General features: G+C 40.8%; 1 protein-coding gene across 2 annotated transcripts in view; it reads right to left on the bottom strand.

Annotated features, from left to right (window-relative positions):
• Positions 1-15,000, bottom strand: part of LOC138983895 (uncharacterized) — a 79,760-nt gene that overhangs the window by 23,598 nt on the left and 41,162 nt on the right. The window contains exon 1 of one of the 2 annotated variants that reach the window (XM_070357233.1): positions 4,317-5,058. The exons of the other annotated variant lie outside the window; for it this stretch is intronic. Within the exon in view, the coding sequence (XP_070213334.1) occupies positions 4,317-4,685 (369 nt within the window). The 5' untranslated portion in view covers positions 4,686-5,058. Of the gene's footprint in view, positions 1-4,316; positions 5,059-15,000 lie in introns of those variants that run through there. 2 annotated transcript variants of the gene reach the window in all.

The raw sequence follows: 15,000 nt of genomic DNA, 5'->3' as shown, positions 1-15,000 counted from the left end.
AACGTACATCGGATGCGAGGTTATACAACACACACACACACACTGACACACACACACACTCACACACTCACACACACACACACACAGGTATACAGCATGAGAGGGACAGAAAAAAACGGTGTTCCATTCCCTCCCCCCTCCACATCTTTCACCATGAACAAGGTCATACTGACTCTTGTAATGTGAGAACCTTACATTACAAATCAACCGACCGGGTGCAATGGTGTCAAAAAGAGCGGCGAGAAGAATGTTCTTGCTTCTGGTGAGTTCGAATATTGTTCCTCTCGTTTGATTAATTAATTTGCTGGCTTTTTAATTTTATACTGTAATGATTTGTGGGTTGGGGGTAACTGGAATCCTACCATTTGCTTTCTGAATGAATTTCTGTGTCTCAGTCTTCATTGGGGTCTTCTTCTTCTTCTTTTTCATGATGTTATTTCTGCCGCCCAGTGATGAAGTTAGCATAAAAGGGCACCAACTATGCTCCATCATTATGGTATTTGTAAAGTGATCTGACCAGGTGGGCAGAGCACAGGATCCCTGATTTCTGCACATTTGCGCACTGAGCAGAGTGGAAAAGGCGTGCATAATAGAATGACCTTCTCCTTCTTCTTCAGCGTTCGATTATGGTTGTGTCTAGATCCGTTGCTCCGTCAGATACGCGAAGTGGGCTACAGAAAAAAAAACAGTCAATAAAAGAAAAAGAAAAAAGAGAGAGAAAACAACAACTCCCAAATGTTGCGTTTGCGCCTCGACCTTTACGGTCTTCGAGACGCGAGAATAACCAAGTTCATAAAGACCGTGCTGCTTGCATTCTGCATTTCTTATGGAATCGAACAAATATACCCCTACCAGTGTTTTGCATCTATTGAGCAAAGTATGTAGGACGTAGAAAAATAAAATAAAATAACATGGTATCAAATCGAATCAAATAAACAACAACAACAACAACAACAACAACAACAACAACAACAACAACAACAACAACAACAACAACAACGGTACTATTAACTGACTGTATTATTATTAAGCAGGTAATACGTCCATAATGTCAATTACTGTCATCTGCATGTTATGTTAAGCTCCGGCCTTACTTGTATGCGAACGGATGTTATATGTCCGTCTGTCTGTTATGTCCTAATGTTGTATATATATATATACATATGTCTTGTATACTTGCCATTTATATATTTATTATAAATGTTGATGGATGAATGATGATACATTGTAAACGGATGCATGTTATTGATTAAAAGCCCCACAATGATGTGCTTGGCAAAAAACAACAACAACAACAACAACAACAACAACAACAACAACAACAACAACAACAACAACAACAACAACAACGACAACAACAACAACACATATAAAGCACATTTGGAAACCTTAGAAAATGTGTCCTCGTAGTCGGAGGCTGCGTCACTTTTGTGCTTTTGGTGACAAAAGAACAACAGGGGAGCAAACTCCTAAAACACAATATATGCACACGTGCGATCGTGAGGACATACACAACTCCATCTGTGTAGCCGATAGGGCGGGCTGACTTGTTTCTGGTTAATTACTTAATTAGAGATAATGCATGCACCGCGTTTTAAGCATTTTGCGTTCGTAAAACCGTTTAAAAAAATGGTGGTTTGGAAGTATTCAGAAATGAATTTAAACTTGCATATTCACAGTTGTCCCTAATGAGCCGCTTCTAGTTGTTTTAATCATAAGATTGACACGCAAGCACAAGACCAAGTGCGCACGGAAAAAAATCATGTAATCCATGTCAGAGTTTATAGAAATACGATAATACCCAACACGCTTCCCCCGAAATCGGCGTATGACTGCCTGAATGGCGGGGTAAAAACGGTCATACACGTAAACATCCACTCGTGCAAAAATATGAGGGAACGTGGGAGTTTCAGCAATCGAACGAAGAAGAGGAAGAAAGGAGAATCATAAGAATTACCAGAACAATTCTAGTATTTTAAAGTAACTCATATGTGCAGGGAAAGTATGGTTATTATTAAATAACTGTCCGCTGCACACACTTGCGAACAAAATCAAATACTCTCCAGCCAGTTGGAACTGGATCTATCGAGTGTTGCGATTGTGTCGCAGGAGGTAAGTTCTAAACACTTAACTTTCAGAAGTTAAGGTGTGATGCTACTGTTACAACGAAAAAAAGACTTCTATCATTTTTATTTTAAATTTTCTTTTCTTTTTCATGCTTACTTTTGAGTGCCGTGTCTCTGTTTGTGTTGTTGTCTTGACATCTTCATGTGATGTATGCGTAAGTGTGTATAAGTCATCCTGACCTCAGGTCAAAATGAGTTCGGCTCATTCTCTCCCTGACAGGATGCCTTGATTTTTTAAATTTTTTTTTTTTACATATTTAGAGCTTTTTGTAATGCATTATTGATATAAGCAGATTCGGGATCGTCGATAATGATTTTTCATGGTGTTTTGTAATTTTTAAATAACAAAGGAATTGAAATGTAAGACAGTTTCAAGCGAGCTAATTTTCGCGGCTGTATTTACTGTGCAAACAACTCTAAATATGGCAACAAGTGTCACGTGATAATCAACCGTTTGGTTTCGGCGCTCACTGGAGCAGACGATTTTATCTGTAACCAGTTGACAGTGATGAAACCATGTATTACGGTCTCCTTCCGGCAGCAGTCCCAAAATGTCGACTTGTTGTGACCTTAGAACGATGTCTTTATCATAACTGTGAAGAACAGAACGGAGATCACTGTTGAAGTCGGCCAATCTGCAATCATTTTCGACTCGCGAACACTGATCTCAAATTTAGATCAGTGCTCGCAAAAACATATGGGAGATAACTCTGTATTCTTATTTTGATAGATTCGCGTAGGACTGTAGCGTCCGGTCAGAGAGATAACTGGCGATAGCCGTTGAGCGATGATATCAGAATGTGTATGAGTATGCTTGAGTTGTTAATGCGAAAGAATGTGTACGAGTGCGCCTTGAGTCGCCTTGTGGTGAGATATGTGCGAGTTATACATTCTCGTATTATTATTTATTGTAATTCAATCAAGTTTGCGTTTTAATGAAACAGATCCTGTGATTGGTCAGAATGCCCCAACTCATTAAAAATTACCGGTGACTAATTGTCGATAGTCACTCGCTAACAAATCCATTAACAACCTGCTGGCGAGGCGCATTGATACCGCCTGACTAGTCTCGGTTAGCTTTGAGGGTCATTTTACAAGTGGGAGATATGAAGGCCAACGAAATACCGAGACCATAAGGTATGCGAAGTGATGACGTCGAATACGTGACGTAAGTTGATGCATGAATTCTTCCGGACTACGTCAGTCAATTCCAAAGATCGCTTTTGTGATGAAAGAATTTGTTTTAGAGTTTGGTGTCCAGAAACCCGTCAAAAAAGAAGGGAAAATGTGTGTGAAAGAAAACAAAACAGGAGCAGAGTGATACGATAGGAATACAGAGACATATTTCTTGGGACTTGACCCTTGCAGGTAGGTGGACTGAAAGTAGTGTGTGAACAGAACAGAACCAATTCTGTCTGTTTACAACCGCATGAAAGCAGGAAAGAGATCGTCGTCAGATTGAATTACAATAACATTAACTTAAACATGCTTCCATTTGAAACTTCTCGGTCTTCATCGTGGATTGACGCCCTCCCAAAGTCTAATTGAAGCCCTCCGTCGCTTCGCTCCGTCGGACTTCAATTAGCTTTTGTCGGGCGTCAATCCCCGATGAAGACCTCGAAGTTTCAAATGGAAGCATGTTACTGTGTAATTATCAGTAACCTGAAGAAGGCTACGATAAATGTAATCTCTTCATTGCCAGAAATGCTGTATGCAATGACTCGCGTTCCAACACAGGGAACCCGTGCGAAGATACTAATGGCGGTCTGGTAGCTCAAGTAAAAAATTAAAAAGAGCAACAGACTTGTGTTTCTAGTGTCTAAGGTTCGAACCTAGACCGGGACGGACACGGGTAAAATGTATGTGGTGATTTAAAGATGACATCCATGATCAATACCCTCGTCATCGCCGCGGCATGTAAATGACCTTGGTCATTCTGCCGGGAGTGCAGGTGGCTGATTACATCTTAACGCGCACACACCTGGGTAGCGCGACTCTGTTGCTGCTAGCTTTCCACGGCTGGGAGGAAGCGACCCGAATTTCCCAGCGATGGGGCAATGAAGTTATGAAAATAAAAAGGAAAAAAAGAGGATGGTGTGCATTATCTTTGTCTTGTTTTGGTGCCAAATGCGACCACAATCCAGTACGAAATGAAATTAAATGAAATATAGTGAAAAATAATTCAGTTACCTCCCAGATCCCTTGAGGAACACTGGATTGATCTTTGTGCTGGATAGCAGTGCTCTCAACACGACTGTTAGCTTCCACTTGTGTGCGGAGCGTATCGTAGTCGTTGCGGAGGTTTTCAACCACCTCGCCTTGGTCTTTGACCTCGCCGTACAGATGCACACAGAACGCCAGGGCCACGATGCTGAGGAAGGTCAGCAATACCACCACCACCACCGAGAGGCAGAGGACAGTGGAGGATTTCCATCTCCGTGTGTACAGACCACGCACACATCTGTATCTCTCGAGTTCACGGTGTGTTGAGCAATTGTCATTTTCCACAGTAATGGCGCAGCTCTGGGGTTTTTCTGGCGTCATACCGGATTTTTCCATTGTATAGGAGCGAATAACTGCCGGGTAGAATCGCACCCCTGCACAGTTCCGCGAGAGGTCGTGACCAGGAAACAACTTGTGTCCTCAGTCTGCAAGGGCTACCGGGAACTTCACAACGAGTTTCGGACACTTTGCGCAACGAACACAGAATTTCTGATGGATGCAAGTTTTGCAGTTAGTTCCAGACATCTGCTGCAGAATCAGAGACTTCTAAGACCCCTGCAAGCTTTGCAGAAAGTTCTAGACCACTGCTGCAAGAAGTCGGTTTCACCGGTGGACTTGACAGTTGTAAACGCCGATTTGACAGCCGATACGACTAAACCAACGGTTCTATGACACTTGCACGCCCACGCTTCATCGGAGAAAACGCGCGAGACGTCGAGATATGGAGTGAGAGAGAGAGAGAGAGAGAGAGAGAGAGAGAGAGAGAGAGAGAGAGAGAGAGAGAGAGAGCAATCGGGGAGGGGGACAGGTGTGTGTGTGTGTGTGGGTGGGGGGGGGGGGGGCATGCAAATCAGTTAGTACGCATTTTAACCCATGGGCGTTGGCTAATATGGCTTGACGAATTTTACACTTGGACTAGTGGGGGTTGGATTCGGAGTAGGGGACGGGGGTGGGGTGGGGGGGGGGGGGGGGGGCGGGGCCGTCGAGAGAGAGAGAGAGAGAGAGAGAGAGAGAGAGAGAGAGAGAGAAAGAGTGTGTGTGTGTGTGTGTGCGTGTGCGTGTGTTCGTGTGTGTGTGTGTGTGTGTGTGTGTGTGTGTGTGCGTGTGCGTGTTCGTGTGTGTGTGTGTGTGTGTGTGTGTGTATGTGTGTGTGTCTGTTTGCACGTGCGTGCGTTCGTGTGCGCGCACGCTCGAGCGTGTGTAAACATTTGTAACGCCAAATTCAACCACTGAAAGGAAAGCGTGAAACAAAAATTGCGTATTTGCTTTTCTCCATATTTACATAACACCACTTATCAGCAGAACTACTAATCAACTGCAGTGCTGCAAATGTACGCATGTATAAATACACCAGCCATGTCCATGGGTATATTACGCAAAAAACAAGCCTTCAAGGACACACAACGAGGGACACTTGACAAAGAAATGTGCCACCACCTCCCCCCCCCCCTTCTTCCAAAATCTACCTTATAAGGTCATCGTGAGACATGTCAATCACTATTACGTCGCATTTGATTGACTGGACACACACGTGTGCTGAGCGGAGAGCGACAGGCATGTTGTCCCAATACACACGGAAAAGGCTGTCTCTAATTGAGTCCTAACTGAGCCCAAAGTTAACTTCGCGAAGACTTCTCGAAGTCTTTGTACCGACAATTCACCGGCACGGTTGGCCTAGTGGTAAGGCGTCCGCCCCGTGATCGGGAGGTCGTGGATTCGAACCCCGGCCGGGTCATACCTAAGACTTTAAAATTGGCAATCTAGTGGCTGCTCCGCCTGGCGTCTGGCATTATGGGGTTAGTGCTAGGACTGGTTGGTCCGGTGTCAGAATAATGTGACTGGGTGAGACATGAAGCCTGTGCTGCGACTTCTGTCTTGTGTGTGGCGCACGTTAAATGTCAAAGCAGCGCCGCCCTGATATGGCCCTTCGTGGTCGGCTGGGCGTTAAGCAAACAAACAAACAAACAAACCGACAATTGAGTTGCATGGCTTCGTGCAGCAAGCTTCGTGAAGTAGACTTTGCAAAGTGGCTTTGCCTACTCAATATCAGTGAACAGAAAGACTGCTGTGTTAAAGTGCGCTCACTTAACTTTTGACACGAAAACAATAACAATGATAATGATAGAGATTTTATATAAGCGCTCCCGTTTGAGCACAAAGCGTTTTACAATTAAGAACTATGTACACACTTTAATACGATTTTGCATCTAATTATGTACATGTCTTACGACAGAAAAGAGAAGAAAAAATATATACCTATTTACACATATATGAGTCATTCTCCAAAACTGGTTAACAAAAGTGGGAATAAGGCCCAAAAATAAAACTTGACTAATTTGAGTTGAATTATTGATTCAAAGGTTCTTTGTTATCAGAATGACAGTTTGCAAGAAACGAAAAAGCAAGAAATACGTTTCCTTACAAAATACAGGTATCCTTACGTGCGCATCATCGTGACACAAATTTGTTAATAATGCAGTTATATTGAATGATTATATGTTGTACTAGTTATAGCTTGACAAGCAAGTATAAGGAGTTGTTTAAAAAGAAAGAAAGAAAAAAATATAAACAAAAAATAATTTTTTAATAAAAAAATAAAAAATAATTTTAAATATATATATATATATTTTTGTTTTACAAATATACATTGGCACGTACATACAATATACATGTACACACATTTATATTGGTGACAGAAAAGGTTTGTGGACAGAAAAAGGGGAATAAGAGAGAGAGAGAGAGAGAGAGAGAGAGAGAGAGAGAGAGAGAGAGAGAGAGAGAGAGAGAGAGAGAGAGAGAGAGATCCTGCGTAAATGTGAAAACGTTGTAACAACCTTGAATTTGACGAGGTGTTGAATACGTATTTGACAATCACACATAACAATTAAAAAAACCACCCCAGAAAATGTATAATTATATCAATTTTATTGTGATCAACAATATTCAGATCATGCAAAAACAAACACCATACTTTGAAAAATCCGAAAGAACAACAGACAATATAATGTGCCGGATATACAACAATAAAGCTTCAAGCAAAAGGCAACTAAGAGGATAATATTGTGTAGTGATATAGAAAATGGTGGTTTCTCTCTTCTTCTTCCGTTTCAAAGCAATCGCAGCCTTTTTTTGGTGTGACATTTTGGCCCTGTACTTTTGTTGCCGCTCTGCATCTTTCTGCCTTTTGTTGAGAACTGTCTGTCTAGGTGTATCTTTCTTGGGGTTATTGATCTGAAGTCCCAACGCTATCATTGTTTCTGTACATTTCGCTTTACGAAAACACGTAGCAACCCTGTCAGCCTCTCTCTTCTCCGGCGTTCTTTTCGCTTTACTTTTTCTTGCCCTTTCTCTCCCAGACTCTTGATACAGCCTCCAGCTCTTCGGTTTTTATATTTAGTCAAGTTTTGACTAAATATTTTAACATCGAGGGGGAATCGAAACGAGGGTCGTGGTGTATGTGCGTGTGTGTGTGTGTGTGTGTGTGTGTGTGTGTGTGTGTGTGTGTGTAGAGCGATTCAGACTAAACTACTGGACCGATCTTTATGAAATTTGACATGAGAGTTCCTGGGTATGAAATCCCCGAACGTTTTTTTCATTGTTTTGATAAATGTCTTTGATGACGTCATATCCGGCTTTTCGTGAAAGTTGAGGCGGCACTGTCACGCCCTCATTTTTCAACCAAATTGGTTGAAATTTTGGTCAAGTAATCTTCGACAAAGCCCGGACTTCGGTATTGCATTTCAGCTTGGTGGCTTAAACATTAATTAATGACTTTGGTCATTAAAAATCTGAAAATTGTAAAAAAAAATAAAAATTTATAAAACGATCCAAATTTACGTTTATCTTATTGTCCATCATTTGCTGATTCCAAAAACATATAAATATGTTATATTCGGATTAAAAACAAGCTCTGAAAATTAAATATATAAAAATTATTATCAAAATTAAATTGTCCAAATCAATTTAAAAACACTTTCATCGTATTCCTTGTCGCTTCCTGATTCCAAAAACATATAGATATGATATGTTTGGATTAAAAACACGCTCAGAAAGTTAAAACAAAGAGAGGTACAGAAAAGCGTGCTATCCTTCTTAGCGCAACTACTACCCCGCTCTTCTTGTCAATTTCACTGCCTTTGCCATGAGCGGTGGACTGACGATGCTACGAGTATACGGTCTTGCTGAAAAATGGCATTGCGTTCAGTTTCATTCTGTGAGTTCGACAGCTACTTGACTAAATATTGTATTTTCGCCTTACGCGACTTGTTTTAATGTTGTTTCTGAAACGCTGTTGTCGTTTAGCAGCAGCAGAAGATCCATCAGTTTGGACAGTGATTTTACTTTCAGTGGGTGACGTGGGCACCTCGGATGAGGAGGAAGTTCTCTGTTTCTTCAGTAACTGCCGTACGGACACCCTGAGGTCCACCATAGCCACCTAGTACCTGTCAAGCAATTCCAGCATGTTAAAACCATTAAGTTTGAAGAGTATTATAAGTAAGAAGACCCAATTTGTGTTCTTTCTAACAAGATATCATTTTTGCTATCAACAGCAATGGTGAAATTCCTAATTGAGGGGCTATATTGCTCCCACACAGATGGTGCTTGGGATTAAGGTGGATTGATAGGGGGTTTTGAATTTAATAAACACCTTTGATTTAAAAGCAATAGCAACTAGTGCAAATATGAAACAAACATACAGACACACACACACACACACACAAACACACACACACACACACAAACAAACACACACACACACACACACACAACACAAACACACACACACACACAAACACACACAGAGGTTCGGGTTTGTGCGTCACTGAATAAGCAGACCATAATGCAGGTCTCTCCAAACGGTGCTTGAACCGCGTCCTGTATTCATATATACGCACGCACGTACGCCCGCACACAGATACACATTTCAAAAACACACGCATGCACGCGTTAACATTTCACGCACGCACGTGCAAACAGACACATATATAGACACACAGGGACAAAAAGACACACACACAAACACGCACGCACGTATTCACACGCGCACGCACTTACACACACTCACACACACACACAGAACACAGAAAAACACACACAGAAACAAACACAGACGCATACACTCACACGCACGCACGCACGCACGCACTCACACACACGTACGCACACAAACACAAACACGATTCTGGGGAGGGAGGGGGTATTCGGGGGGCAGTTGTCCGGGGGGGGGGGGGGGGGGGCAACTGTCTGCCCATGGTTTGGGGCATTTGTCTGGGGGCAATTGTCATAGGGGAAATTGTTCAGAGGGCAGATGTACAAGGGGGAATTGTCCGGGGGATAATTAGCCTTCTACCGGAGACATCATTCACAACATGTCTCTTGTTGTCACTGGTGCGCACAAAACTTGGTCACTGGATAAAGCATCAGATTCATAATATTCGCTTTTGAGAATGCAATACAATGTCACAAGGAACTTAGTCGATAAATATCGACAGGGGGCCGACAAATGGTTTAAATGGGAAATGTGTGTATATGGGTGTGGGTTTGAAACAAACAAACAAACAAACCCATGTGAACCCCGGGCCGCAGGCCTTCGATGTAGTGATTGAAAAAAAAGGATGTTCTCAAATGGTTCAATTCTCATTTGGTCTGATTCTCAAATGGTACCGGTATACTCCCCCCCCCCCCCTGGCCGCAGGCCTAGGAGTAAAATTTTATAGACACTGACCTTCTTCCCAGGGGTCATTGACCCAGTTTTAGCTATGAGAGGTGGTTCGCCCAGAGGCTGTAGAGTATACTGGGGCGGTCTCTTTGATGTCTTGAGAGGAAACTTGGCCAGGGTAGTACATGCACCAGAACTGGTGGACACCAAGGACAAACATGAAATCGAAGCAGTTTGCTTTCAGAGGGAACGGTCGTCAGCAACTCAAACTTCTCTGTTTTCTTTTTTTTTTTTAAATCTGACTTTCTTTGTGGCCCCCTGACTCCGCCCCCCTCCCTCTGTAAGGACCCCCCTCCACAAGGACCGATTTTTGTCAACATTTTAAAGGTCGCTAGAGAGGGGTTCCACTGTATGACCTAACCGCTACTGGCAGACGGCCTCAATCTTCACGCGCAAAGACGAGATTAATAGGTGCTCGGTTTTGGTATTTTGAATTACATTACATTAAACCTTTGTTGGGTTTCATGGTCATGGCAACAGCCATAATAATATTACATGATGTATAATATCATATTTTCAGCATATGTGAATTACATGTCATCATACTAAACTGTCATACATTTTTATTCCTACATTATTCTGATTGATCACAACCAAACCTACTATCATTGGACACATCCAAATGCAAGCGCCTGTTCTTGACAATTTCCCTCGGATCTAAATATAAAATCAGTGCAATTTCCTGGGTCGGGCTTTGTCACAGACACTCACGGTTTGGCCTGTAGGTAAAATGTACAATGTATTTTCTGATTTGTGCACAAAAGCTTTTTTTCTTTTTTCTTTTTTTTAACATAACAATGTTTAATGTCACTGTATGTTTAAAAGACCATGGTCATATTTGTAAAAAAAATGTTAAATTAGAAAATAAATAACATTTTGGTTCATGATTTTTCCTACACCTGTGCTAAAAATAAGAAATAAAAATGTCGGGTATATAAGTCACTCAAATACAGCTAGGTATGAATGGCTCGGTTTGAGTTTGTTGCAGTTGACCCTGCACAATGCGACATATTATGTTTTTGTTGAACAATTTTGACGTCACCCCTCCCATAGGGTGACGTATTTCACAACTTCCTGTGTTACACAAACTCTGTGATGACCAATTTTGACGTCACCCCTCCCATAGGGTGACGGATTTCACAACTTTCTACAGATGAACAATTTTGACGTCACCCCTCCCATAGGGTGACGGATGTCACAACTTCCTGTGTACACAAACTGATGACGTATTTCACAACAAAATGGCGCTGCCCATGGTCAACCTCGAAACTATCCGTATAGAATGGGGGCGTCCTCGCCCCCATAATAAGTGAGCAATCTAGGTGAGCATACACCTTTGTTTTAAGAAAAGGTTTTATTTTAAATCGCAAGATTCCGAAGATGCCGTTACGCTCGCTTCATGAGATTACAGGACTGACAAGCGAAACCCGGTGGGGCTGAAGAACTTCATGGAATTCACACTTGCGTGATTTTAATTTGATTTTTTTTTTTACAAACATGCTTATAAATGAATGAGCAACAAAATAATACCAACCTTGTCATGTGGGATTCCCAGGAATCCAAGCAATCGGGGTCTGCATCTCGCCGGTAGCAGAGGGCGTTACGAACGCACCCGTCCAAAATGTCAACTACACCTTCTTTTTTCATGAATTACGTCATTATACACGACAAATTGTGAAAAAAAAGTCACGCATCTGTATGGCTGGGTGATTAACAAAGGTGCAAACATGAAAATGTATGGTTTCATTCAGTTGAATTGATGCTAGCTTATAATGAAAACGGCCGTTACGAAGCCATCACGTGTGACACAAAACACTCTCTGAGACATCAAATTCGTCCAAAGTGTGTCCTCGGTTGAATGAATGCATTTTCTGCATCTTCAAGGTGCACTTGTTGACTTGATCGTAAAAAAATTAGTGATTATAAAGAAATTCATTTGGTTACAGAGGTCGGAAAAATCTAAGTGAGCGTGACAACATTCGATGCGTACGTAAGGCTGTTTTCAACTTCATTTTTGGGGGTCTCAAACACAAAGAAAATAACAACAATTGCACAGGAATGAACCTTTATCGTTTCACAAAGTGACTTTTCAACAAATCATGCATAATAAATTTATCGTGGCAATGGACCGTAGCTTCCAATATATGTACCGACCCTGTTCCCATTTTTCTGACGCCATTTTTGTTGATTTACTGACATTATTACACTATATTTAATATCAAAATACAAATATGTTCATTCATTTTGCTGTGGGTGCTTCTTCAAACATATCTGTATCCACATAAACAGGGGGAAAGGTCTAACCACATTTGCTTCTGTAAAAATTTCGTTTTAAGTGACCGACCTAAGAATTCACCAGCTTTGGAGAATGACTCATATGCATAAACAAATAAAATGTAAAGTTGAATCAAAGAAATTACGGACACGCATTGACTCAACCAAGGACCCAAAGTCTAAATCACTAAATTATGAAAAAAGAAGAATAATTTATTTTCGTGGACTGTCTGATCTACAATCAGACGCCTCGTTTTGGCGCTAGAACTAATTTTTAAAATCTAATTAATAATAAATTGACAGCTTGTAACACAAACATTCTTAAATCATAAAAGATTTCTTTTTTCATCAAGACAAGATCAGTACAATTCGAAGTTTTGAAAGTTTTAAAAAAGATAGCCGGGAAGCAGGGTCACAAATGGTCGTGTCTCAAAGCAGACGATTTTTCTGCATAGCGCTCGCTTTCTTTGAAGCCAGTCGCCGCCGACAAGTTCGTGTGACTCACAGCCGTTTGTTGCGTTTTAGAATCAGAGGTACACAATAACGTGCTATTGCAGATACAGCCAGTCGCATTTAAATCCCAAACTGACGACTAAATTGGGAAAAAAAGGAAAGTTGATCACACGGGTTCACGATGGCTCAGGTGTTAGATAAACCACGAAATCTGGTGTGTGGTTCACCCGAGCTAAATAGCAATTCAAACGAACTGTTTCATTTAATGCTATCAAATGCTATTGTAAGTGTGTTCCATAGGGTTAGAACAGCTTTTTTCATAAGAAGATTTAAATCGTTTTGTGAACCATTTGAGACATACTGGGGCTTTAAATAATTGAAACTATCACAATGCATAAAACCGGCTCTAACACGTCTGGCGTATTATTTTCGACTAAATAGATATTGTTGTTTTTTTGATTTTATTTGTCAGAAAGTTTCTCTTCCCCTTTAAAGTTATGGCGTATAAACGGCTATCAGCTCGCGCAAACATCACAAACACACAGCTGACAGTTAACGGAGATAAAAGTTTTGATTGTGATGTTGGAAAATAACATACAGAAGTGTGATATTCGACAACAGCCTGTGAAATCAATTAAAAACAAGTCGCGTAAGGCGAAAATACAACATTTAGTCAAGCTCAGTCGAACTCACAGAATGAAACTGAACGCATTGCATTTTTCCGCAAGACCGTACACTCGTAGCATCGTCTGTCCACCGCTCGTGGCAAAGGCAGTGAAATTAACAATCCAGAAAAGCGCGGTAGCGGTTGCGCTGAGGAGGATAGCACGCTTTTCTATATCTCTATTCTTTTTAACTCTCTGAACGTGTTTTTAATCCAAACATATCATATCTATATGTTTTTGGAATCAGGAACGGACAAGAAATAAGATGCAATTGTTTTTAAATCGATTTCGGAAATTTAATTTTAATCATAACTTTTATATTTTTAATTTTCAGAGCTTGTTGTTAATCCGAATATAACATATCTATATGTTTTTGGAATCAGAAAACGATGCATAATACGATAAACGTAATTTTGGATCGTGTTATAAAAAAACAAATAATTACAATTTTCAGATTTATAATGACCAAAGTCATTAATTAATTTTTAAGCCTCCAAGCTGACATGAAATACCAAAGTCCGGCCTTTGTCGAAGATTGCTTGGCCAAAATTTCAATCAATTTGATTAAAAAAATGAGGGTGTGACAGTGCCGCCTCAACTTTTACAAAATGCCGGATATGACGTCATCAAAGACATTTATCAAAAAAATGAAAAACACGTCTGGGGATATCATACCCAGGAACTCTCATGAAAAATGTCATAAAGATCGGTCGAGTAGTTTACTCTGAATCGCTCTACACACACACACACACACACACACACACACACACACACACACACACACACACACACACACACACACACACACACACACACACACACACACACACACACACACACACACACACATACACCACGACTCTTGTCTCGGTTCCCCCTTCTACGTTAAAACATTTAGTCAAAACTTGACTAAATGTAAAAAGGAAGAGACGTCTTCATTTTTCACAATCTGAACCTTTTTTTGTAGTCAGGAAACTAATACTTTACAAATGTTCTCCCATTAATTTTGATTTTGAGTTATAAACAACTCTTGATTTTCTAATGTTTTCTTTTAATTATATGTTCAAACTGATGTGGAAGCAAATCCACAGATAAGTTAGATTGATCATGAGTGATTATTATCAAGTGTCTTTTGTGTATCTTGTTCTTCCACTTGAGATAGGTTCACATTCTGGTGCCTTTTTAGTTTTTTTGTCAATTATAAAAAATTGTTTCATAAACCTTGTTTGTTATTGTTAAATATAACGTTTTATTTATGACCGAAATAAAAAAAATGTACACAATGGTCGGTTCTGGTGAGGTTATGCCCCTTCTTTTTTTCGGCTGGTAACTGGCGCCACCTCGCAGCAAGATCACACGAGAAAGGAAAAAACCCTTTTGGTCCCAAATAGCATATCGGTTTGGTAACAGTTCGTGTGTAAGTCGTGCATTTTATACGGTAAACAGACAATGGTCGGTTCTGGTGAGGTTATGCCCCTTCTTTTTTTCGGCTGGTAACTGGCGCCACCTCGCGGCAAGATCACACGAGAAAGGAAAAAAA

Source organism: Littorina saxatilis, linkage group LG13 (genome assembly GCF_037325665.1).
Source record: "Littorina saxatilis isolate snail1 linkage group LG13, US_GU_Lsax_2.0, whole genome shotgun sequence".
Taxonomy (NCBI): Eukaryota; Metazoa; Mollusca; class Gastropoda; order Littorinimorpha; family Littorinidae; genus Littorina; species Littorina saxatilis.
The sequence above is the reverse complement of the archived record's forward strand: the minus strand, read 5'-3'. Positions and strand labels throughout refer to the sequence as shown.